At 28.9% G+C, this 27,318-nt stretch overlaps 3 protein-coding genes across 8 annotated transcripts in view; 2 read left to right on the top strand and 1 right to left on the bottom strand.

Annotated features, from left to right (window-relative positions):
- Positions 1-27,318, bottom strand: part of LOC126549129 (enolase-like) — a 60,177-nt gene that overhangs the window by 19,309 nt on the left and 13,550 nt on the right. For 2 of the 6 annotated variants that reach the window (XR_007603314.1, XR_007603316.1), the window contains exon 4: positions 20,959-21,095. The exons of 2 other annotated variants lie outside the window; for them this stretch is intronic. Coding sequence is in view for 1 of the 4 variants with exons in the window: in XM_050197662.1 (XP_050053619.1) it covers positions 25,744-25,809 (66 nt within the window). In the remaining 3 variants the exon portion in view is untranslated. Of the gene's footprint in view, positions 1-3,599; positions 3,689-20,958; positions 21,096-25,720; positions 25,810-27,318 lie in introns of those variants that run through there. 2 more of the 6 variants (XR_007603315.1, XM_050197662.1) reach the window with 2 other exon arrangements.
- The window catches only part of LOC114119138 (agrin-like), a 169,375-nt gene that overhangs the window by 138,969 nt on the left and 3,088 nt on the right, over positions 1-27,318 (top strand). The window contains exons 4-17 of the mRNA XM_027980620.2: positions 18,997-19,245; positions 19,935-20,150; positions 20,807-21,028; positions 23,095-23,307; positions 23,432-23,526; positions 25,038-25,152; positions 25,219-25,410; positions 25,521-25,790; positions 25,869-26,030; positions 26,112-26,234; positions 26,310-26,441; positions 26,498-26,644; positions 26,948-27,081; positions 27,138-27,246. Of these exons, the coding sequence (XP_027836421.2) occupies positions 18,997-19,245; positions 19,935-20,150; positions 20,807-21,028; positions 23,095-23,307; positions 23,432-23,526; positions 25,038-25,152; positions 25,219-25,410; positions 25,521-25,790; positions 25,869-26,030; positions 26,112-26,234; positions 26,310-26,441; positions 26,498-26,644; positions 26,948-27,081; positions 27,138-27,246 (2,379 nt within the window). The remainder of the gene's footprint in view (positions 1-18,996; positions 19,246-19,934; positions 20,151-20,806; positions 21,029-23,094; positions 23,308-23,431; positions 23,527-25,037; positions 25,153-25,218; positions 25,411-25,520; positions 25,791-25,868; positions 26,031-26,111; positions 26,235-26,309; positions 26,442-26,497; positions 26,645-26,947; positions 27,082-27,137; positions 27,247-27,318) is intronic.
- Positions 13,971-15,426, top strand: LOC114119139 (uncharacterized). Its single transcript, XM_027980621.2, has one exon. The coding sequence runs from the start codon at positions 14,097-14,099 to the stop codon at positions 15,186-15,188; it is 1,092 nt and encodes a 363-aa protein (XP_027836422.2). The 5' UTR covers positions 13,971-14,096; the 3' UTR covers positions 15,189-15,426.

The following is a 27,318-nucleotide window of genomic DNA, read 5'->3' as shown; positions in this document are numbered from 1 at the left end:
CTGGTCAGTGGTCGTTAGAAAATTATAATTTTAATTTTAAATTAATAACTTTATCATATGTATTAGCCTACTATTATTGATTATTTATACAGGATGGGGCATTAAAACGGCTGATTTTCTAAGATGAATTATAAAATAAATAAACGAATAATAATTTTTATTATATAATTTTTATTATATTATATAATTATTATTTATTATAATGACATTCATAATTTGTCGTTTATTTTTTAAAAATTATGTCCCCGAGATGATTGAACATTTTTAACGATAATACATTTTTCGTGCAAAACATCTTGGACTCTTTATAAGCAGACGGCCCTTATATCAGTGACATTTTTAGGTGTACGAATATTTTATTTTTTGTACAGGCTTCATTTTTAGTTCAGAACCCGTTTTTTAAAAATCGGTTGTCATATTTTGATACCCTTAACTTATGATACCGAATTATGAATTTAATATATAAATGTAAACGTAGAATTGTTATATATATGCATCAATATTCACCACCTCACTTTTCCATGTTTACTAAATTTCTGAATACCAAATGGGCGATGACATGTAGTCTTTGAACTAATAATATTATATATATATAAGAATTTTTATCTAACTACTGAATTTTTTTTTTTTAATCAGCCGTTTCAATGCCCCACCCTATACATATATTAGAAGTATCTTTTTAGAAGTAATTTTTGAGTGATTACTCGCTGTTTATTATATATGATTATAATAATGAATAGTAGATATTATAATTATGTATTGTACGAATTTAGCGTAAACATTCTTATAGACAAAATGCATTATTCACGTCAAAAAGATATTTAACAATGATAGTCAATAATTATTACATAAATTGTTAGAGGAATCATAGATATTTCAAAATTATTCCGTCGTAGTTACTGTACTGTACTAATTAATTTATCCCTATACTACTGCATAGGGATCAGACATTAGGTATATTGTTGAATTTGTTGAATTCCAACTAAATAGATTTTCCCGTCGAAATTATCAACGACAAAAAAGTTAGTTGGCAGTCTTGCTTTCCGAGTAATGAAATTCTCTTTTAATCAGGTTCTATATGACGGGTAATGAAAAAAATTAATAATTCAGCTCGTTGTATTTGTAAATTGTGTAAAAACCAAAAATGTCTTTCAAAAACTAAATAGATGATGGTATTATTATCTGTGGTAATAATATAACATTTTATCATCATCACGTATCAATGGCATATTCTAAAATAAAACACTATTCCCAAATCCCCAATCATGAGGAATTCGAAATATGCTACTGTGTTGTGTATTTGTTTGTATGAGATGTATAATAAACATTATTTTGCTATGTTTAATATTTAATAATGTGTACGATAATCGAATGACTACTTATATGTAAATGTAAATAAGCATATAGGACATAGGTACACATATCGATTCAAGTATAAAATCAACTTTGAATTTACGACATTAAATTTGATTATACTTTTGACTGTAATGCGAGTTTATTAAATTTATTTTTGAACTTCACTTCTAACGATTAAATTGGTTCTAAGAAGTTTGATTTGCAATAAATTAAACAACTCTGTGTGATCTTCTACGTAGGTACCCAAAGAATCAGATCGCTATATCCAAACGTATATTCTACTGTAATATTCAAGTCTTCTTTGTATAGGGGATTTTCTTTTCTTTTTTTTTTTTCAAAAAGTATTCCAAGAAGATCCCACGGTTTTTTAATATTTATATATTATACAAATACAAACAGGTTTTGAGATAAGTTCTGTATGGAAATGTCATAGTGTCAAACAATATAATATCATCGATGTCGTTAATTTTTCGATTAAATATCCGATTTTGTTTCTTTTCATTGACCACACGAACCTAAACGGAATAGAATTTATACATATTTTAACATATTATTTTATTATCGACTTAATATTAATGTGTAACATGCGTTTGGTGTTGTACATGTTTGGCGCACATCACATGACGTCGATATAAGCCCGTTATACCGTGAATACTAGTACCGTAATAATATTGTGTGTACGATATACCTATACCTACCAATAGTGCATTATATATACTTGCATACCGTACGCCACAACCATTGCAGTATTATTGATATTAATAATGGGTACTAATATTAATATCAATTACACCTACCACGCGAATAAATATGAACTCAGTCAAGAACGTCGGAAAAACAACCCCCCCGACTGTGGGTCGCGTGGCGTGACGGGGTGGTTGGGATGAAGTTAGGGATTTACCACGGTAACTCGATACGTCCTAACGAAATACTCCACCTCAGGTATTATATTACATAGGTACATATAATAATATAGAAACTGTATTATTATTGTTATTATTACTATTATTAAACACATTAATAATATTGCATTTTCGGTCCGCGGAAATACAGTGCACGCGTGTGTGAGTCTTTCCGACTGTCTCTCTCTCTCTCTCTCTCCTCTATCCTATCCATCGCTCGACTTTATCTCCTCTTTCGCCTGTTCCTTCTTTTTCTCTTCCTGTACACATTTATTCGCAAGCGCTCACGTGTGTGTATCGTAGCTAGTATACTGCAGTATTATACGACATATGTACAAGACACTCGAGACTTATTCCGTAATTGTTCATAAATAATAACCGATATATTATAATAATATTATTATAATGGTCGGCGTGTGTGCGCGCGCTTGCGCACGCCTAGCTTACGGGCCACCGTAGCGATTCTCATTCTCCGGGCGGGCGCCGCAATATTACGTATAAACGACGCGGAAGCCGACAAGCCACCGCAAGTCGGACCGCTGGGAATATTTAATTAACGAAACGCGACCTTTTATTATGGATTCCCATAAATGTTCCTACACAGTATATTATGCCTTCGTATAAAACCGAACGCGTCCGACCCGTTGTTATTAATTTCACTGGCGGCACACTTAATTCCAGCGGTTCTTTTGTCCGCCCACCAACGTCGCCGTGCCTACTTATAATCCGGTCGCAAACAATCATAATTTTAAAAAACCAAAAGCAGTAATAATTCACCAATCATAAATTATTAACAACAAGGCCAATCGTTCAATAATATAATTTCTACCGTAAATTTCATCTTGGTACAGATACATGATATTACGTAAATGAATACACTATATGATCCGCTCATATATAAATATATGTATATAAAGTTAATTAGGTATATGAGTAAAAATTCTTTGGACGACGTTAATTCTTAATTTAAATAACATACATTCCGGCTTGTTCTTTATTTTTAGTTTGGCTGTGATACTATTTATTTTTCATCTATATAATAAATATTTAAATATTAAAATAACTACTCAAATCATTTGAAAAAATGTATTAAAAAATACTGTAGAATGCTAAACGAACTCTAGAAACCAAGACATTTTTTTTTTTTTTTTACTTTACTTTATATTAGTTATACTTATACAGGAATTATATATTAGGGTGATATTTTTACAGCATTATATCCCACAAATAAGGCTTATAATTAAATTACTGGGATTTCATGATTCCGAAGTTGTTAGGATTCAAGGATTGTGTATACATTTTCAAACTTGTAGTAATAATCGTATATTTACGGCTTGAAGGATTTAATCTTCAATGGCCAGTTAAAGTGACCAACTAGATGTCATTGTTGATCCTCCGTGTCAAGATTGCAATTCGATAAGGACTCAAATCTAAAATTAGTTGAACTTAATATTATTGCTTTTTTAAAAATCTCGTTAATTAAAATAGATTTTTTGTGTAGAAGTGTAGAACTTTAAAAGTTTTTATATTATAATTGAATGCTACACGTCGGCACCCATTGGGGGGGGAGAAAGCCAGGGCATTTGCCTCCCTGGAAAAAAAATATTTGAACTTGTAATTCAATAAATATTACCATGATATTTTTTAACTACAAATTTTTATTTTACTCCTCCCTAAAATTTTACCTATTATCGCCCATGATGTGTCAGTTACTATGTTATTTGTTCAGTTATCTCGGTTATAAATTCGATTTTTGTGTGATGATTTCTAACCAACTTAGTTTACAATCATTAATGCACTTACTATACCTATATAAACAGTTTGTCGTATATAATGGTGCACTTATAAATCTTTTGAACAAATTCCCTGGAGTAAGCTGAAAGTCACACTTGGCCCTCTAACCTAACGCCCAAGTGAGCATTCTAATTTAACTACTATATTATATGCATTAACTTACAAAACATTTACTAGGAATTAAATAAAAATAAATTATAATAATAATTAGTATTCATGCTAAAAAAAAACGAGTGGCTCAGGCATAAAAAATCATATGAACAAATTTGTTTTCCATGATTTATAGTATTTAATTAGTATTTTGAAAAAAAAAATAAAAATAGAAATAATTCTTACTATCGGTGTAATGTATAACCACAAGACAGGTCGAATAAATAGTTAGTAAAATATTAACTAAAAAAGTTATATTTTTTTTTCTTAGATGAAAAATAGGAACATATTTATATTAGCAAATGTAGATAACTCAGATGGTAAAATATAGATAAAAAAACAGAAGAAAAAATGTAAATATGATGTATGGTTAGGACGGATATTGTACAAAGAAGGTCGTATTTATAAGAATAACTTTTACAAAGTGTATAAATCATATTTTATTACTGTTCACCGTTCATCTAAAAGTTGGCAATTTTTCATTTTTTACACGAAAACTTTTAGACTGTTTTTAGACCAAACAAATTGAAATCCTCTCTTCATTTTACAATATATTTCTTGATACAACTTAAAAGAAAAAAGACTTTGCGGCCTTGTGTTTTCTACACTTGAAACATTTGCCACCATCGTCATATGTATGTAAACAAACAAACAAAATGCGTCATTTTAAAACATATTTATTTAAACACTCAAACAGTACACAAGTATAATTTAACTCGTTTTTATTCTATTGATTGTACAACACCTAAATTCTATATTTTATAATAATCTAATGATTCCAGCTATAATAGTTAAATAATTACATTGTGAAGAATATAAATAAATCCTAATTTTATCTTGTTTAAAAAATGTATTATGATAATACGAAATTCGTAATATGGTATTAAATGATCACGAGATTCCAGAAAAATAGATTTGTTGAGATAAAATATGATTATGTCTTTTCAACTAATTTAAATAAAAATATATTACATATTTAGTATAATGATATGCAGATCAATAATTTATTCGTTAACATATTTTATTAAAATTGTGAATAAATTTAAATTATTTATAAATATAATTTGATGGTATTTATATATAACAAAAATGGATATATTTAGTCTTAAAAATCTACTTTGATGTTATTTGATTATATGATGATAATAGTAATAATTAAATTAAAATTGTTTATTTTATTACCAATAAAAATAAAAGGTATAATATATAGCTTATATAAAGCTTATAAACCTTTAAGAAACGTATCTAACAAGTAATATTGTATAAATAATAAACTATACCAATAATCGACAAAACAATTAAATCTAGTTTAAATAAAAAGAGTCGTATAATCTTTTAATACGATATCATTACTAGATTCGGCTTTAATTGCAGAACTTTCACACTAATATAAGAAAAGTGGTAATATTTTGGAATTTGATTTAAACCGAACGTTGGACCGCCACAATAATATTTTATGTGCTATTTAATAGGGTGTATCCCTTATCCAGTCATGCAATAATTTAATACAATATTTCTGCTCATATAAACACTTCGGTTGGTCTGCCCTGGAGCACACAATTCGTTCTCGAGAGTAAAATAAAGGTAAAATATTATGTAAATCTCTGGGTATCTAAATCATACCTCATCTGATGGCAACAATAGAATATATACGAATACATCACACTACTATATATGTGTATAATATATACCTGTATTAGTGTATTATATATATATACCGGAAACAATAAAATGGTTAACAAATGCGGAGTAAAGCTACTTTCGGGACCGCACTCAGTTTTCTATAAAAAAAAAAAAATCAAAGATTTAAGTTACTATACATATTTTAACACACTCAATGAAATACTGTATATAATATTACGGAGAACGTTAATGAAAATATACAAAAACACACGAGTGTACACACACACAAATACAGCTTTTCTTGTGTATTAGGATGACGCTAATCTGACACGTTTTGCCGTCATTTTCTAATATCTTTCACGTATCACGTATAACAAAACTCACATATTTACTTCCAAAACAGTTTTATTTAATAAAAAATGTCTAGAGTATGAAATAATTTAAAAAAAAAAAAAACAAAAATGACAAAGTTCTTAGTATATTATTTATTAATTTAATTTTCTAAACTAGGTATAGTATATACAGACTTTAAAAATTGCATTTGAATATTATACAATAATTTTACTGCGTTACATTAATAATTTAATATTATATAGAAGGTATATATTATTACGTAACTAGGTTTAATGTTGGACAATTGAGATGTAAGTACCAATTTAAGAAGCTACGATATTATATTTTTTGGTACCTACATCTCAACGGTACAACATTCCAAATATGGAATTCTTTTACATTTAATATAATAATATACTATTTTTTTTCTGTCTGCACTCAATTAGGAATGACATTCGTTAAAAATGCTAACAATAGTTTTGTTTTATTATGCGTCCATAGTTTTCTTAAGGGTCATTGCATGTAAAGGGGACTAGGAATAATTATTCGTTCCCTACTGAAAAAAGCAACGCACTTGTATGTAGATTTAGTTTAACTTAAAAAATAATAATATAAGATATGTATTTATTTTTTTTATGAAGTTACGTGAAAAAAAATTTTATCGCAGAAAATAACTCTTGGGGGGGGGGCATATTTAAAATGTATCTGTACGTCAAACTGAAAAAAAATCATTAATTAAATAATTTTAATAGAAGAAACAAATGTGATATATAGACAAAATATCAATCTATGATGAAGTAAAAATTACTTTTTTATAAATATATTTATTTAAGTATAAATGATAAAATCAATAATATTAAAAATAATAATAATAATAACAAACTTATAAAATCATTAATACGCATTAATATTTAATCTGACCTAACCTATAATCAAATATAATATCAATTAATATTTTAAAAAATTAATTAATTTCAAATAGGTAATTGATTTATAAAAAAAAAAAAACATTAATAGTTGTACTTAGTTGATTGTACGAGTATATAATAATACAACACACTGTTTATTAACCTTCTGAGTAATGGAATAATAAAATTATAGACTTCTTATTTTCATCCGACGATTATATCTTACACAACTATTTAATTCATAAATTACGTAACAGTAACATTAATGACAACAAAATATATTTTCATAATAACACAAGCTTTATTTACATGTTATTGATAAGGATTTTTAATTTAAAAGTTGAGTAATTAAAAATTAATTGATTCTGTAAACATTTATTTTATTCGAATTCATCAGATATGTCTAGCCAAGAAGCACACAAATAGTCAATAAATTTGAGGTTTTTTACCGTAGGTAAAGTATGCCCAATGAAAAAACTACAGAAGCTATTGCTTTTCGAACAATAATAATTCAACTGATTAATCGTTTCTATCAGAGTTTTTCCTCTAACTGCGTAAACCATTATTTGATTACATAAATGAATGCCTACATATTTAATTATACATTTATCTACTGACTATTGCTTACTATTGCTTAAATATATTACATTTTTAGATTTCGGATTTTTGATTTGAATTTAATATTTATATTTTAGTTTGCGTCGAATAACTATAATTCTTAACTAGTAATTATTCACCTATCTAATAAATTGAAAACAATAAATTTATATTATTATATTTTATAAAATATCGTTTTATAGTTAATAACGTTTCGCTTAACTCATCACGTACATATATAATAATAGATATTTAATATTTATATTCGTTAACCATTCAAATACAATTTTACAACACACACATAACAAAGACGGTTTTCAATTCTTTTATTATTAAATCTATGTTTATTTATCTACGTGTGTGTCGACAACAGTATTAAATTATCATGTCATAGTACTATTATAGATCAGAGCGTTCAAAACCGTCCTGGCCCTGATGTCAAGAGAAACGTGAGAGAAACGACTATGAAGATTATAAACGTATTTTCGGATACGGCAAACCTCCACCGTCGTCACCGCCACCTCACCATTTTGTTTTATTATTTGTTGTAAGAAGCTTTTCTGCTCCTGTTATTCTACTTGTTTTGCGAAGTTTAATTAACTTTCTACAGTACACAAAAGCACACGTTGTGCAAGGGTGGTGCGCTTTTGGAATATCAACTCAGTCACGGTCTGGTGGGGAACGTAGAGTAGTAAAATTATAAGCTCTAGGTACTGTGTACACTGTACATACAACTCAAGTGTACTTTTAAAAATATATCCATAATATGTTTGAATTCCGTTGGGGTTGTAGTCTCTGTATATGTTGTTTGTTTTGTTGTCGTGCTCTTTCAGATATCCTATCCAAAAATCACATCTATTCACTTTGACATAAACAAAAGATCTGGTCAATATTTAGACCTTGTAATCTGTATATTGTTCAAATAAGCGAATATGTGTGCACGGGCGGCCGGATTAGATAGGAGTATTTCAGGTGAGCTCGTTTATAATCAAATATGGGAATCGCATACATGAGAGCCTTGTTCCGGGATTATCACATAATGATATTGCATGCTGGAACTATTTAACACAGTTACCAAAATCTATTACTTATCGTTAGTAAATGTTTTTAGGGTGCATCTTTCCAGCGAATACTGTTCAGACTAAAAACAAAAATATGAAAACTGAAAAAAGCTTGATAGCTTGATGCTACATAGAATTCATGAGTGATTAAGTTGTATTGTAACATAATGTAAATAATTAACAAATGATTTTTCATTATTTTGGGAAAGAGCTAGATTTATTCAAATTTACCACTATCAAGGCTGATATTAGGAATTAAAAGTTAAGTTACCAAAATGTCTAATAAAAATATTAATTTAACCTAGAGTGTGGAGAAAGTGCCAAAAAATATTGAAGTAAATTGTTTTACCAATAACGCTATATATTATTCTGCTTAAAATTACTTATTACTTACATTATTACTATAATTTTCTCACTAGATCATATATTATAATAAAACAACAAAGTACTTAAAATGAGTAGTATCTATAATATATATTCGTATGTTATATAATTGGCTCCATTTTCAATCCTTTCAGCGATAACCACAACATTTTTAACAGATAATACATATTCACTTTTAAAAAAATAGAAATTTATCTAGTAATATTTTAGAAATGTCAATTGTTGACAATTTTCTAACCAATTTATCACTCACAGGATGTATAAAAAATATTTGAAATTTTTATCCCTCAGTCTTTATATGACTTAAAAATGAAAATGAGTCTCAAGGTTCCTATGTGAATTAACAAAAATAGACGGTATGCTTTCTTTGGTATATTGCAAATATATTTTGATTTTTTAATGAAATTTTATTACCGTCGTAAAAAATTAAAATAAAATCAGAACTTACAAATGCATACTATACTAAAACAGATTTCATTTTTTAAAGTTAAATTCTATTAATGTAAGAATTTCTCGTTTTTTAAATATTAAACTCAAAATTTCTCGACCATTCAATTATTTACAGAAACAAGAGTTCAGCTATACAATTATTAATTCAATCAACTTGACACAATTGAACAAGCTTTTATAAAAATCTGAAAAACATTAACTGTTTTTTATTATTATTTTTTTTTTTTACCGTAAGTATTTTGTGATGCAGGCATATTTATTTGCATATAGTAGAGTGATAGAAAACAATTTTGCAATGATAATTTTGGTTTCTCGTGTATGGTTTTCGACATGACGTAAAAATTAGCTCGTAAAACCATCAGGCGCGTTTATAGGACGTAAAAATAGCATGAAAAGTGGTAACAAAATTTTTAAATGGCTCTTCATTCACAATAATATATCCTATATTTTATGGCTCTTTCCGTACGAAATGTATTTACGATTTAATAATATCATAAGTAAATATAAATATTATATTCGTATGAACGGATTATTCCGCTAACACTGTAGTTGAAATAATGGTAAAACATTTTACGAGTTTGCAATCGTAAAACGATATTGAAACTACAGTAATAATAGCTGTCGGTAGAAATTTAAATTTGATCAACAATTAAATTACTTGACCGACCTAATACCCAGTGAACAAACTAAAATAATTTCAATGGTAAAAACTAAAGAAAACGTAATTATTTTGGAAGTCTAATAGTTAGTCTCTAATTCATTAAAACTGATGCCGTCTTAAGTACAAACAATTCAAAATATAATACATAATAAAATATTTTTAACTATGAGTATAAAGCTATTAAAAACTAATCTTTTAAAACTTATAAATAAATTTACCCAAAATACTGTCATAATAAGTAAAACGCTTACGATGATTATGACGATACAGTTAGTATTATAGATATATTTTATTTATATTAACGCTTTTTTTTATATTGAAAATAACAGAAAAATTATTCAATTACCAATAACAAATTATATCACGTAAAAAAATTCAACTTTAATAGTAACTTGATGATTGACAAAATACTACTTCTAACTTTTCTTTATTTACGTGCAATTTTATATGCTTACTTTGGCATTCGGAAAACGGAATTATCATGATATTTGTTTGAAGCCATATTTTAATATCATAAAACTAAGATCACTTGAAGTCCTGGATAATCAGCTATTAAAAGAGGTACAACCACTTTCGTTGGCTTATTTTTCCGCTTTAGTAAATCAAAAACTAATTTATAGTATTTTTACCGATATTATATACTACAATAAAAAAATACATAACTTAGTAATCGCAGGTGTGTCGTATGAAAACAAACATCGAATAGTAAAGATTTAAATATTCTATTTTTTTCAACATAATAATATGCCTTGTCGACCATGTGACTCAAGTACTTCTTTTTCTTCGATCACACTATTTGAAATAATAAAATATGGTACTACCGTTCAACCATTTATTACATTATATTAGATATAAATGTTTAATAATAATATACAATTAATAAAACATAGTTGACAGTGCAGAGTGATAAATTATATATTAAATACTATTAATAGTTTACTAAATATGAAGGAAATTTGAGAATATAATTCTATACACAGTATATTATGTACTATTAGTAATATAAAACTAATTTTTGACTAAGCTGTATTCATTCTACAAAATAAAAAATAAAAACAGACAAGTTCATCAGTACCAAGGTAATCAGTAATATGTAGGTATATAGACATCCTATTTATTGTTCTATTTTATCTTTACTCATTAATAATGTTATTGGTAATTAAAATTTTGAAAATTTGTATGACCCTCTTTTTGTTTTTTATTTTCAAATGAGGTTTCAATAATCTCGAATCAAATTTAACTTCTAGTATTTTGTTGTATTTTTTAGGTACTTATCAATCAATTTTGCACTACATTAAATCACTCAAAAATAATGTATTTACATCAATACTCAAGCTATAAATACTTTCCTCCCCATACAAATAAAATGTATTTATAACGATAATTCAGAGATTGCTTTTTTAATGCAATAAAATCAGAAAACGAAAATGAATTTATGATTTTTATAATTGTTTTCATACATACCCAACGATCAAAATCAAAAATAAATTATTAAAAAGTCAAACTAAATAACCTATGATTAAAAAATATGTATCATTTCATTTTAATCTTATAATCTACAACAATAAAAAATAATAACTATATGTATACTACATATTCGTTATAAAAATCATAGGTAAATAAAAATATAAAATAAAATAATTTAGCAGATATAAATTTAGTTCATGATTCATGCTACTTAAGAGCACAAGTCACGATCATGTCTAGTTCTGATCTAATAACACTTCAAGAAAAACAATATTTAAGATTTTTTTATAAACACATATATATATATATAACACATATTATTTACCCTTCCATTCCAACGGATAACTCAATTTCACCATTAACTATACAGTTGATTTTAAAGACAACTATAGAAACCACTGACCCTTTTTTGTATAGTACGGAACAATAAAATGTTTAATCTGTTTACAGCTAAGATTTTCAGAGCGTTCCAAAGAAGGGTCAAGTGATGTTTATACACATTTTCTATTACTGTTCTCACAAATTTCAGTTGAACATAAAACTGAAATACCAAAATGTAATTTTTTTTCTTTGCCCGTGCTGTTACAAACATTTCTACTGCGAAATAAAAAAGAGTAGAAATAATTAAAATCCACAATACAGTTTCAACCACCAGGGTGCTTAAATGTATGTTTATACTATATGCATACACATTATACATGTAGAATTGGTAAGAAAAATACTTTTAGTCAACTCAAATAAATATTTTACTTTTTTTGATTAAATAATGATGTTTATAGATTACCAAGAAAAATATACTCCGCAAATACCTTTATGCCTTAATAGTAGATTTCTAATACAATAATGATTTAAAAATACACTAAAAATAAAAGCAAAATAAAATCATTATCTATGTATTTACACAAAACTATAGAAATCCACAGATTATAAAAATATATAAAACAAAAGGTATAATAAAATGTGTATTTTTTATAATATGATATAGCTTGGTTTTACTTAAAACGCATTGATGTAGTTAATGTCACAATATAATAAGATCACATATTATTATATAGAACCATTAAAAGATATTTAAATAAATAAATACAATATTTTGTATTTGATATACTACATATAAATATTAATACTATATTAGTATTATTATTTAAGTATTGTTATCAGAACATACAAATAAGATAAATTGATTTTAATAAAAGTTTAACTAGATTTTCTGAGAATATTATTTTTACTGTTTGAATAGAACGCATTATCAGATAAAATTTGAAAAGAACTAGTAAAGTTCAAAAGTTAAAATAAGATACAGGACTTGAGCACAAGGTTGGGCGTCTTTATATTTAAAAATAATAGTAAATCAACTAGCTTACAGAAGTACCGCTTTAAAGTGCGATTTGTGTACAATTCTCAATATATAAATAGATTTTGATAATATTATAGGTACTTTTAAAACTTTTTAGCTGTCTCAAAAAGGTTTGTTGAAAGTAAAACACTTTTCTGTAAAACTACTCAGAATCTAAAAATGAATTTTAATAGGTATTATTTTCTCATAATAGTACCTATAAATCAATAGCACAAGTATAAACTATAAAGTATTAATACATTTTAAACACGAAAAAATAATTATAATTTTTTATATCTGAGCTGAAACCCTAAACTTCTTACGATACAAAAATGAAAACTTTGTATTTTTTTGAAAAATTATATTAATTACTATAGTTTTATGTTGGGTATAGTCTTAATTAATGTTTGGAAACCCTTTTATTTCTTTACTTTAATAATATTCTTACAAAATATTTACATTACAACAATAATATAATATGAAAATGCTATATCATAGTTAGGTTAACAACTTCGTGTTTAAAAATTGTATATATTTTATATATTTTTTCGGAAAATATGTATAGTCTAGTGAAATGACTAAATATCGGCGTACTTAAATGCACAACCAAACGAAAACAACTGAAACGGTATGGTAGTTTGTAATATTATTCGAATCTAACTATGTAGGTATAAGTACAATATATTATTATCACGTAAACAATACAACTTGAATACTGCAGTGTTTTAGAAAGAAAAAAAACAAGAAAATCGACTCGGTTAGCGAATGTCGCACATAAAGCGTAAAATTTCACGCCACGTAATAATAATAATAACAATAATATGTCAACTGCACGACGATTTACACAACACCACAGAGGAGTGCCATTTTTTTTTTTTTTTTTTTTTTTTTTTTTTTAGTCTGAAAACAACAGCAGTGGGCCCGTGCGAGTTTACACAAATGGAACCTATACAGCGGCAGCAGTTGTACGCCTCGGGCCGAGAAACCTTTTGCGATTCGATTAAGTTCGATTAAGCTGTTCGACGTCGTCGTCGTCGTAAGATACCGAAAAAATATCATAACAGCATAACTGTCATGTCGTTCATTGTACACTTTATCGCGTTCGTGTCAATGACTTTCGTGGTGGTCACGTCTGATCTGCAATATGCGGACACGTCGCTTGAGTGCCTGAACCAAATAGACATCGCGACGAGACCACACTCGGAGAGAATAAAGTTCTTGCAGGAAATGATGGAGACAGACTACCTTTGGTGGCCAATACTCAACGAGAGGGTGCGTGTTAAACAGATAACATACCACAACCAGTACATGGAGTTCAATGAGGAAACTATGTACAATGAGGTGTTGGCGTTGGAAAGTGTTTCTAATTTGTTAGCATCCAAGGCATTCCCCGCCAGTGACGTAAATTTTACAATGGAGGTGATAAAGACCGCAACGGTGTGTTCAGCGCTTAAGCATATCTCGTTTCAGGGACTAATGCTCTTTCAACTACTACATAAAGTAACTACGATAGAACCCTTGGAGAAACTATTATTTGTTATGTGGATGGTGGACATGGTCTATGTGGTCATTGACAAGTTGACAACGATGAACGACACTGAACCACTGCTGCTACTTAACAGTATGCGCGTGGGCCTTATCCATCTCCATCGTTCAATATTGGAAAAAGTGCCAAATTTGAATTTCGAATTCCTTCACAAAGTTGGAGAGGAAATGTTCAATGAAGTCACAAAATTATGCGTCAAAGAAGCCGAAAAAGATGGCTATTACAAGGCGTTAGTCACCAATTTAAATAGAACCAAATGGGTCGACAGTCTAAAAACCCACCACGTACTAATCACTGAATACCTGAACGACTCCAACGATATGGCTGAAATTGATACAATAAAATTATTTAAAGGGCCAATCGATATCAACGTTAATATAGATGTAAATGGTATCGCTAAACTAGAGGAAGGCGTTTTGAAAAGAGCTTATGGTGCAAACTTTGTTCAATCGAACTTTTTATTTGAAAACTTGACCGTACATACGTTAATTAAATCGCAGTGGAAAACTATACTCAGATCTGACAAACGTTATAAGGTGCCTAAAAATGATGACTCTCTGAAGGACTCTCTGGAGGACTCTCCGGAGGACTCTCCTGAGGATTCTCCCGAGGACTCATAGTCCTCGTAAAACGGAACAGTTATTATTATTGCAGTATTTAATTTTTAATATTTTATGTTATATAATATTATTTACTTTAGGTTTTAAGATTTTGTAGTTGAAAATACTTTAAAATTATTTATAAGCACTTAAACTCATACATTTTTAGTATATATTATGTAATAAAATATTTATTTCATAATGTTTATAATTAAATGTATTCAATTTTAATAAAATTATAAATACGATTTTAACACTATTTTAATGACACTATTCTATTATTTTTACATTAAAATTAACCAAGATAGTTTTTGTTTGAATTTCAATTAAATTAGATAAATCAGATGAATTATTTATCCAATTTATTTCTATAAATGTACTCAAAAACCAAAAAATCTGTCTGACTTTTCCACTATCGTTTTACCTATCTTGCAGTAGGTATATGTTCAAAATGTTCAATAAACTTATCTATTTAATATTAAACAACAATTATAATGGATTTATTAAATAAAATTCATAAAAATGTTTTTTTGGTACCTAATAATATATATATTTAAAATTGATGATGATTTTTTTTTTACTTTAAGTATTAAAGTAGACAATTTAATTAAATATCCTACTCTGATAGTGGGTTGTGATCGCAAATTTAATTCAGTTCATACTTTGTGGAAACCGAAATAAAAGTCAAACACTGAGTTTTCTAAATTTAGTCGTTTTGTGATTTTATTCACACAGATTCTCCGCTGTTGTTAGTTAAAATGAAAAAACTAAGTTTGATTACTTATTATTATTACTACTACCTAGGGCTTAGCCACACTAGAGCGGTTTTGACGCCTGGTGAAAATGCTTGATGAAAACGCATTCCATATAATAGAGCGCGTCAAACTAGTGCGACAAAAACGCGCGTTACCGCGTGTCATCGCTGTGTACTACGGTTTTGAGTTTTTGTCGCACTAGTTTGGCTCAGTCCTAATACTTATCAGTGATATGCTCAAATGTTCATAAACGTTTTAACTCGATTAGGTAAATTTGAAATTTCGTAAACGGTAGACGCGATTTCTGACATTTTTTCTTTTATATTGCATTTTATAGTGTTTTTATGAATTTTACGTATATTTATCATTTTTTTTTTATGTGCTATGGTATACCGGTATTTCAGTATACGCGGAGTTGTTTGTTTAATATTGTCGTATATTCGTTAAGTCCTGAGGTTCTTGAATTAATTCTAAATTGCATTAGTTCGTATTTTTTCAAATTTTCTTTTAACTTTTTTAAATTACTGTTGTCGTGAAGCGAAATTGCGTGTAATATAGGTTCTCTTATGCCTTTAAGTATATAAACACAAATATCTTCCTCTTTCATATCTTTGTCTACTTGACTACATAAGTATTCTATTTCTGTAACAAAACTAGAAATTGACTCTAAATCGTTTTGTTTCCTATTTTCTAATTTGTCCTTTAAAATTATGGAGTATCCTATAGGTTGAAATTCGTTAATAAATTCACTTTTTAAATTTTCCCATGACCAGTTCCGTCCTTTGTTTTCCAAGTTTTGTAGAAATTTATTAGCTGTGTCTTTTAAAAATATTGATAAAAATTTTATTTTTTCATTGACGTCCCAATTGTTTATTTGTGCTGCTTTTTCATATTGTAAAATAAATGTTTTAATGTCCCCTTGTCCGGAAAAGCTGTCTGGTTTAATTATCATTTTTTTCATTTTGTGTTTTGAATTTTTATTTACTATATGTAGTTTTTCGGGTGTGTTTTCTATTACAGATTTTGAGTTACTAAAAAAGGTAGTATTTAAATTTGATTCTGTTTTATTTGCACTTTCAATATCTTCGTATATATGTTCTCTTTTTGTTGTTTCGGTATGATCTAAGTTTATTAAGTTATTATATTTGTTATCAGGGTCTTGTTCTAAATTATTTTGATATAAATTATTACTAGTGTTTAAACATTTATCTGCCTGAGTTATTAATTTATTTGCGTTATTTCCTAATATGTTAGATATTTTTAAAAGGTCGTTAGCAGTTGTTTTAGATTTATTATTAGCGCTATTACTTGTTTCCGGACTTGAATCACTTAAATTGCTTTTTATAAGTAATTCATTAATATCAATTCTATCTGTTATTGAATTTTTTTGAACTTGGTGTTTTTGTGGCTCGCTTAAGGTTTCTTCTATGTCGTCTAATTCTATTATCCCCTTATAATATTTAGATAATCTAGCCCTTAGGTTATCTACGGTTCTTACACTTTTTAATTGTTTAGATTTGCATGCTTCAATGAGATTTGGTTTCTTTTGTAAATAGATATCTGTTAATTTTGTAATTTTTTCCCCAAAAGCTATAAGATGTTCGTCATTCATATCATAATAAAATTAATTTACTTAACTTATACTTAAAACTAACTATTTAATTTAATTTTATTTAAATTTAAATTTTTGCGGTCATCTATTATGAAAAAAAAATCCTAGTCTACAATCCTAATATTAATATCTATGTATAGTAAGTACAAATAGTTGCTCACCTTGACGTATACGTCGTATTGACTGTAGACGGTTCGCAAAGTTGTACTCACGTGCACAAGCGTTGTCTTGTCGGCAAGACAAAATCGAGCGTGTATTTGTTACCTACACGGTATACGTACAAACACACCAAATCGCGTTCTGGGTTTCTACCGAAAAGTACACAATTGTCGTACTTCACTTGTACCAAAAAAAAATTGGGTGTGAATCCAGACCACACGTAAAATTGTTGTACTTCTCGTACATATACACTTGGAAAAAATAAACGTGCCAAGGTTGAGGTACCAGGGCACACGCACAAAAAAAAAATTGTCTCCGACCGTGGATAAAAACCCCGTTGGGCGCCACTTTATGGTATACCGGTATTTCAGTATACGCGGTATAACCAACTAGGTAAGTTTTACCCCCGTATTCTCTAGTTAATGACACTCTCTAAAATGAATTAGAATGGCACTGTTAACTAGGGAGGTACGATGGGTTTGCGGTAAATCAACTATGCCTTACCCTCGTACTCTTTAGTTAATGACAATCTCTAAAATGAATTAGAATGGCACTGTTAACTAACGAAGTACGATGGTGTGCGCTTGTTGATTCTTCGCTCCTTTATAGTGGAAATGACTCGAAGATTACCTATACCCGTGGTACGTATATCTCGGCGCTGTTTCCTATATAAAGGTAGGAACGCAAGGAAGACTTAAATGATATCCAACTCGGGTTGTCCTGGTCGGAAACACTTTTTTATTAAACTCAAAAACATAAAATAAACAATCAAAAATTCTATTAATTTAGTCCGTACTATGACCGCCGTTTCACACGTGCGATCGTCGTACCTACACTCTCGCCGACTCACTCAGCGACAGCGGGACTCCCGTTGCCCGTGCGTACGGCGGTCTTATATACAAAATTTGTCTTGTCGCCTCAGCACATTTTGCTTCACCGGCCTCTCCCGTGTTTTATTTAAAAATATTTTTCTTTATACATATTAAGTAATAATTTGGACGACTGTCTACAATATACGACAGTGCGGTGTACTGTTTATAAACATTGTTTTTTTTTCAGTTATTGTTTTATATTGTTCATGTATTTTTTGAGATTTGTCCTACATCCCTATTATATAACATCATTGTAATTGTCATATTGGGCGTACTGCAACAAGCAGCTATAATTTACAGACACGAATTACTTTTGAAATACATGACAGATTTTACATTGCAGTGTAAAATGACCAAATCCTCCAAATACATCCTGCATAATATTGTATGATATCAATAATATTATATTCAACTGTTTTGTTTTATTGTAGTGGGAAGGACTGACCCTTGTCGGTTGGTGAAGTGTTTACACGGTCAGCGGTGCATCGTAGATAAAGTGAGTGCGCAAGCGCGCTGTGTGTGCGCCGAAGACACAGCGTGCAATGATGACGACAGCGGTGACAATGCTGGTGGACCGGTGTGCGGAAACGACTGGAAGGACTACCCGAGCGCTTGTCACGTCAGAAAGGCGGCATGTGCATCAGGCTTGAACATAGCGGTCAAATACAGAGGATTGTGTGGTACGTTTAATGACGATAATATAATTATTTATTTTTCATACTACGAACGTTTCCAATTATTGAATGATAGTTACAAGAAAAATCCCGAACGATAATATTAGTATATTACACAATACTTAGTAGTTATCCTTATTGTGAAAACACGAATGTTTCAAAAAAAAAGTGCTTCACATGTTATGTCAATTGCTTCAGTTAAAAGGAAAGATAATTTAATAATAAATGACACTGAGAATGTAAAAAATCGAAAAATAGTGCAAATAAGGCAATTGCTTTTAACAGTCTCGACACCGCACCAGTAAAACGAAAGATGCGTTTAATGGGCAGTATTGTGTCTAAATATCGGTGACTCGTGCCTAGACGAGCTAGTGATAAAATTCGTATGATGATATATATTATGATTTATAAGTACGCCTATAGAGAATGGTGTAACTCTATAAGCACCCAAATCATCGTCTGGCCTAAAGCTATCGAAACAACTATGTCATATAGTTAAACAAATTATTATACTATATTATTATTGTTCTAAAAAATTTATAATAATTATAATTGTATAGCTAATATTCAAATAATATTTAAAATCCATATATATCATGGGTATTGTATTTTTTTGTTTGTTTGTTTGTTTGTTGTTTGTTTGTTTCGGTCCCATATGGAATTTTCACATCTTCGCCGTCTATATCATTCTACAGATCCGTGTGATTATATATCGTGTGAAGAACCCGAAGTATGTCGTTTGGACTACGAGAGACGTGCTAGGTGCGTGTGCTCAGAATTCTGTGGCGAAGACTTCATTCCAGTGTGTGGATCTGATGGCAGAACGTACACCAACGAATGCTTTCTACGTCGGCAGGCGTGTCGAATGATGCCAAGCCTAAGAATCGTCTTCCATGGACAATGCGACCAAGGTGAATAAAACCACTTTTTTACACGCACTTTTGATTAACACCTTGTACCACAATTCATAATATCATACAACATATCCTGATCCTGCGGACAGATCCCCGAGACTTTAATGCCATACGTTGTTTCCAACCTATAATATTGTTTTACCCGAACCAGACGTATTGGAAGAACGACAATTCCATTCATGCGATAAATTTGCATTTTTACTTTTAAAAACACACGCTATACTAGAATTTTGTACGATTCGAATGAAGTTTTGATAGTGGTTTAAAAAAAAACCATTGTTAGACAAGTCCACGCTATGATTATCGATTCAGGGTATAAAAAAATAAAATACTCAGTACGTATAATAATATTGCAAAATCACAAAAATATAATTACGTCACATAATGTATAGCAATCAATTTTGTAACAAAATACTTTAACTACCACATAGTAACATTATGTATAATTAATTTTATATCTACATGTATCATGCTCAAAATCCTCCCTCTGACCTCCCTTGTCACCAATATTATCTTCAAGGGAGCTTAAAAAAACACGTTTCTTTACCAAAGATGCATAAAATAGAATTTTTCATTACCTAATAAAATATAGGTAGTTGTTTTACATATAATAATGAAATAAACAATAATAACACAATGGTCTTCTGTTCCAGGCGTAAACCCGTGTCTAAACTTCACATGTTGGGAAGGATCGCGTTGCACAATCGATCATCTAGGCAATGCTGAATGCCGTTGTCAGGAGCCCACACTTTGCGAAACATCAGTGCGACCTGTTTGTGGCACAGACGGCTACACTTACGAGTCCAAATGCTTCTTGGAACGGATGAGTTGTAGCAAGAGGTCCGGTGTCACGGTGGCATACGATGGGCATTGTGGTAAGAATACGCATGTGGTCATTTTTTTGAAAATATTCAGATCGATTGTTTTAAATATCACTTGTGACTATAAATATTAGCAATAAAAAAATATATTACATTAATACTTTATTGTGGTAATTTATTATATTTTTTAATATGCTATAGGCAATTATTATTGTTTGTATATTCTGAAATAGAATATGATAACGAAAATGTAGAAGTAAAATATTTAATATCGAAACAATAGTTTTCTATTTACAAACATTTAATTTTTAAATAAAATGAGTGAAATGATGAAATACTTTACAAAATTGTATGATTCACTAATAATTACTCGTTCGAATAAACTTTCAACGCTTATTATTAACAAAAAATTTAAAATATTCATAGATAGGTATTCTATATTACTTCATTATTATTTTATACATTAACACATTTAAAAATAGATATACTATAGAACAAAGATTCCCAAACAATTTATGGTACGACCAATTTTAGAAATTTTTTAAATTTTATAAAGCCATAATAAAATCAATTAACTTTTTAAACACATGTTTCAAAAAAAAGAATTATTTAAAAATATAACACGAACCACTAAAAATATATTCATGACCAACTTTTGGGTAGTGAGTAGTGACCCGTAGTTTACTATAGAATGTATAAAACATATAATTAGAAATGTGTGACCGTTTAAAAATAGTTAAAAAGTAAGTTTTTTCAAATTCACAAACATTGAAAAAGGAAGTAAGTGTAGAATACACAATTCTCTACCGGTATAGTTAATAATTTATATACTATATACAATTATACAATGTAAACTACACATTACAATAAGTAATAACGTACAGACTATAAGCCTGTATTTATTAAAATGTAAACTATGAACACAGATTGAGGCTTATATAGCTCAAAATGAAAAAATATTTGTAATCGTAAATGTTTTGTCAGAAACTAATAAAATGAATAAAATGCACCAATCTATATTATACAATTTAAATATATACAAAAAACATACCTTTTAATGAACTTTAGTATGCTATATTTTACAGTAATAATATGCTTTAACTTATTCAAATGATTTAATTTTGACTTTAGTTTTATTATTGGGTGATATTAAAAGTAGAAATGTGTTACTAGTTACATATGCCAGAAATTGGTATCATACTTTTGTTTTATATTTAAAATTTTGGTTAGTCTTTTTACTATGCCGGTGGTCAAGTTATTTATTTATTTTTTTATTGTTATAGTAATATAATAATGGTTTTGATATCATATTTCAAGGGTATAAAAGAGAAAAAACTATATTTATGTAGTAATGTATTATTAATTTACGTGACCTAGATTTCTAAAAAGAATGTCGGAAATTTAATTTATTTATAGTTTGTGTGCCCTAACAGAAAAATAAAATAACCTTAAAAAGTTAAGTAGGCAAAAATATTTAGCCAATTATTAAAAAAGACAAATTGTATAATAAAACTTCATGATCTATTGAAAATGAAACAAACAAACATTATTTTAATTTTGGTAACCATCGCCATTAACTGCTAATGGTTTCAAAGGCTAAAAAACAAGAAAATTATATATTATAACAATATTTTAAATTAAAATTGATTAGTTGATTTTTTTTTTATCTAATTACATTACAGTGTTATAACAAATTCGAAAAATGCGTTCATAAAAAATACTTACGCTAACCGTCATAAAAATAAACAATATAATACCAAGTTAAATAAAATAAATGTATACATAAATTTTAAAAATTATTCCACACACCTTTTATGAAGTAAATTGCATAATTATAAAATGTTGTTCAATAATGATAACCCAAAGTAAAATGTATTTTAAATTCTAATTTTGAATACAGCCTTAATAAGACGACTGTAAATAAAATATAATTTGTATAGTTATTTAATACTCTCTGAGTACGCTGTGTACAATATGACAACATAAAAATATTACTTGTTGGGTAAGGGTTCTAATAAATTAATTTTTTAGCATATTATCTCTATCGCCCTCGCTACTTTAATTTCAGTCTTAATAGTCTTATACCCATACACCAATGTTTCTTATGCTTATTTTTACAGGGGACACGAATCCGTGCAATGGGTACTTGTGCAATTCTGGAGCCATTTGTAAAGTAAGAGACGGAAAAGCAGTCTGCGAATGCCCTTTATGTTCCGAACATCACGAGCCCGTGTGCGGCACCGACGGCAACACGTATAGTAACGAGTGCAAATTGAAGTACCACAACTGTCAGCAGAAGCAAATAATCGAAGTGTCCCATGTCGGAGCATGTAGTAAGCTAGCTGATATTATAAACCAATACACATAATGTCATACAAATACACATTAAAATTGTACATCATAGTATCACACCCACCGCTCGTCAGTATATGATTCTAACCACGTTATGCTTTTCAGACGATTGTACAAAAATGAATTGTCAGTTTCATTCGGTTTGCGAAAGCAATAGAAAAGAAGCTAAGTGTGTCTGCCCGACGTTCAAATGTGCAAACGTAAGAATTCAAATACATAATAATATGTACTTATTTAAATACTAATAATAATTTTAATAAATATGTTTAATGTTAAGTATTAAGTAAGCAAATAATAAATATCAATATACTTAATACTTATATCAAAAAAAATACTATAAGACAGTGTCTCACTAACACAAATACTAGATTAGCTGACTACCAGGATTATTATTTATTACAATTATTTCACTTTCAACGAGTTAAATGTGTAGAGTGACATAATAAACAAATATTATACCTGTTATCGAATATTTGTAATAATTCCAGTTAATACAAATTTAACAAATATAATCTTCAACTCAATCGTTTTAAAAACAAAAATACGTTTTAAATTATCTTTGCTTTGTACTAAAATCAATGAGCACATTTAAATTAACCACGAAACAATCGTTTCTGTCTTTGTATTGTTTTGTCGTATCATTTCTCAATCCTTGTGCTAGTTTCAAAATATATCACCGCATCAAAACTGTATCTAGTGTACTTATAAATTTCATTTATAGCTTATGAACTACTGCCCTCCAATCTCGCTGTGTGTGTAATATTATCTGTCAAAAATTGGTAGGTAAAAAATGACGAATTTTGTATTATATTATGTCCTCCATGATTTGACACATTTCTATGATAAAAATATTAATTTATAGTACAGTTTTTAGATTAATCAAAATCTTTTTTAAAACTCTTTCTCTAAATTTATATTTGTTCAACCCATAATATTTCGCTATAGGTACATTTAATTTTTACTTTTTCTGTGGTTTATTTGGGAAGTGTTATCTATTATTTCATAAACATAAATTAGTATTTTATTTATCATTTACATCACAAATCACATTTAGATATTTTAATGTATTCTAAAATTGATTATTATTGAATTTAATAAAATAATTGTTAAAACTTTTATCACATTAATTTTTAATTGAATATATTCTTTTTTTATAGAGTATTATAACATTTTCAACACGCAATCCCAAGTAGCCATATGGGTATGCGCTCTATATTATATTATTGTACCTTTTGTTTTTAAAATATACATTATATATTTTAATATTTCTATTATAAAAATTAATAATTAACAATCTAAAACCAATTATAAATAATTACATAGTATTTCAATTATACTTTACTGGAAGATAAACTTAGTCACTACAAAAAAATTCTTCTATATTTATTTTTTACATGCCATAACGTTTTATCAAATATTATTATTATAATACATAAAAATCGAGCTGTTAATTGAACTTTATTTGAAAATAAATTAATATCATCGAGTCTAACCCGACACGTACGTATGTATGTGGATAAGAAACAGCTAGTTGATAAATGGTGAGATTGTAGAAATAATTGATTGTTAAAAGTAGGGTGACTAGACCTGGAGTTACATACTACCAGCATTAAACCAGTATATAAAGTAACAATGGTTTTCGAATTTATTTTCTAAAACCATTTGAAACCTCCACCAGTTAATTAGGACGAACTCTAATTTATGTACCCAGGCAAGCGGTAAAGTTTGCGGTACCGACGGTATTACGTACACAGACCTTTGTCATCTACAAAACGCTAGTTGTGCAACAAGGAAGAAAATATTCGCTGCCTACGCGGGTGAATGCGGTACGGTGATTAATTCACTAGTTTTCAAATGTTTACCTCAAAATCACATGCATTAAATGATTTTAGGGTCATGTCACGATCAGAAATGTAACTGTCCTGAAACATGTGAGGACACCAAATCAAAAGAACCCGTCTGCGGTTCCGACTTGATCACTTATAACAGCGAATGCGAGCTACTTCAACAATCGTGTATAAAAAACAGGACACAAAATTTAACGATTTTGTTCATCGGAGATTGTAAAGAATCTTCATCCATAGGTAACCATTAGTAGCGTCGGTGATCACTAGTTCACGTGTAACAATAATATGTGTGTGTGTGTGTGTGTTATTATATAATAATAACGTTTTATAAAATTTTATACTTACAGGGAAATTTTTAAAACCTCATGGATCAGTAGAAAACAGCGTTTACAGTAACAACAACGATGTATGTAAAGATATTAAATGTGACTACCACGCCACGTGCGAGGTAGGACCCGACGGATTTCCTAGATGTTCATGCATATTTAATTGTTCGGCTGAAGCTTCGCCTGTTTGTGCCTCAGATGTTCGTACTTACAATTCATTGTGTCTAATGAAAATGGAAGGATGTCAAAGACAACAAGAACTTCGATTAAGGCCCATGGAGTTATGCCAAGGTATGTGTAGTTCACACGACTATATTATCATAAAATTAAAATTTGTATTACTCTAGTGTTTACATTATAATTTTAAAGGTATGGAAGTAAAACCTTGTAATGGTAAGAAACCCTTGATGAACCATCTAAATGGGAAAGAATTAGACTGTGGTCACGGTCCTGACAGACAAGATTGTCCATCGGGCAGTTATTGTCATCAAACCTCTAGGTTTGCTAAGTGCTGCAATAAATCCGATCGTGGTAATACATCAAAATTCTATTATACTATAACAATGTACCTAATGCAATATGTGTATGTGGACTGTTCAATAATTAATTTAGATACAACAATAGTTTCGGATAGTTGTCAAAATTCGTCTTACGGCTGTTGCCCTGACAAAAAGACCCCTGCAAAAGGACCAAAAAACCTAGGTTGTCCTGTGTTATGCAATTGCAATAAATTAGGTGAACATAATTGTTAAAAATTACAATAATATTTCAATAATAATACAACTTGAATAATTTTAATGCTTATTTTAGGTTCAATATCAGAGGAGTGTGTCGATAAAAAATGCTTATGCAAATCAGGAGTTGGTGGAGAGAAGTGTGACCGATGTGAGCCCGGGTATTGGGGATTACCAAAAATATCATCAAACCATCAAGGTTGCATGCGTAAGTAGCTTTTAAATAAAATAGTGTACTATTTAATAAATATTAAATTGTTTTAGCTTGTGGTTGTTCTCTATTGGGTTCAGTTCGAGACGACTGTGAACAAATGACCGGACGTTGTGTTTGTAAGCCAGGAGCTATAGGACCAAAATGCAATAAATGTGAAGATAGTTCTAAAATTTTAAATCCTGCTGGATGTGTTTCACGTACGTGCACCAATACATTTTAAGCTTGATGAGTTAATAATTAAGTGAAAAATTTAAGTTATTTTATCTCGAATAAAAAATGTACATTATGTACTATACTAAATTATTTTCAAATGTATCATGCAATTTTTATTTTATCGTGCATGGATTTAACGTATATAAAAATTTATATGTTTAATTCCTCATATAATCATATTATTATAATGTATTTTACAGTATTGTAAAATGAACACTATTTTATAATTAAAACTATTGTTTGGTTATACATATTGTTATTCTATCGATAAACATTTGAATTTCTAGCTGATATGGCGATGCAAAATTTAACGTCTTGTAGTCAACTCGTTTGTTATTATGGTGGTGTATGCGAGATGAACAACGATAAACCATCATGTGTATGTCGAGCAACATGTGCTGAGGATGCAATACGTACAACTGTAAGTTTATTATGAATACATTAAAATAGAATATTTCATCTAAATCCAAAATTTAGCTGGTATGCGGTAGTGATGGGCAAACGTATAGTTCCGAGTGTCAACTAAAATTATATGCTTGTCGCTATCAAAAAGACATTGTTGTAAAATCCCATACATCGTGTAAAGGTTAGTAACCGCTATGATCAACTGCACAGTATACTTCAAAAAGTTAAACAAATCAGTTTTCTCATTAATGAT

The sequence above is a fragment of the Aphis gossypii genome, chromosome 1 (assembly GCF_020184175.1).
Source record: "Aphis gossypii isolate Hap1 chromosome 1, ASM2018417v2, whole genome shotgun sequence".
Classification (NCBI taxonomy): domain Eukaryota; kingdom Metazoa; phylum Arthropoda; class Insecta; order Hemiptera; family Aphididae; genus Aphis; species Aphis gossypii.
The sequence above is the reverse complement of the archived record's forward strand: the minus strand, read 5'-3'. Positions and strand labels throughout refer to the sequence as shown.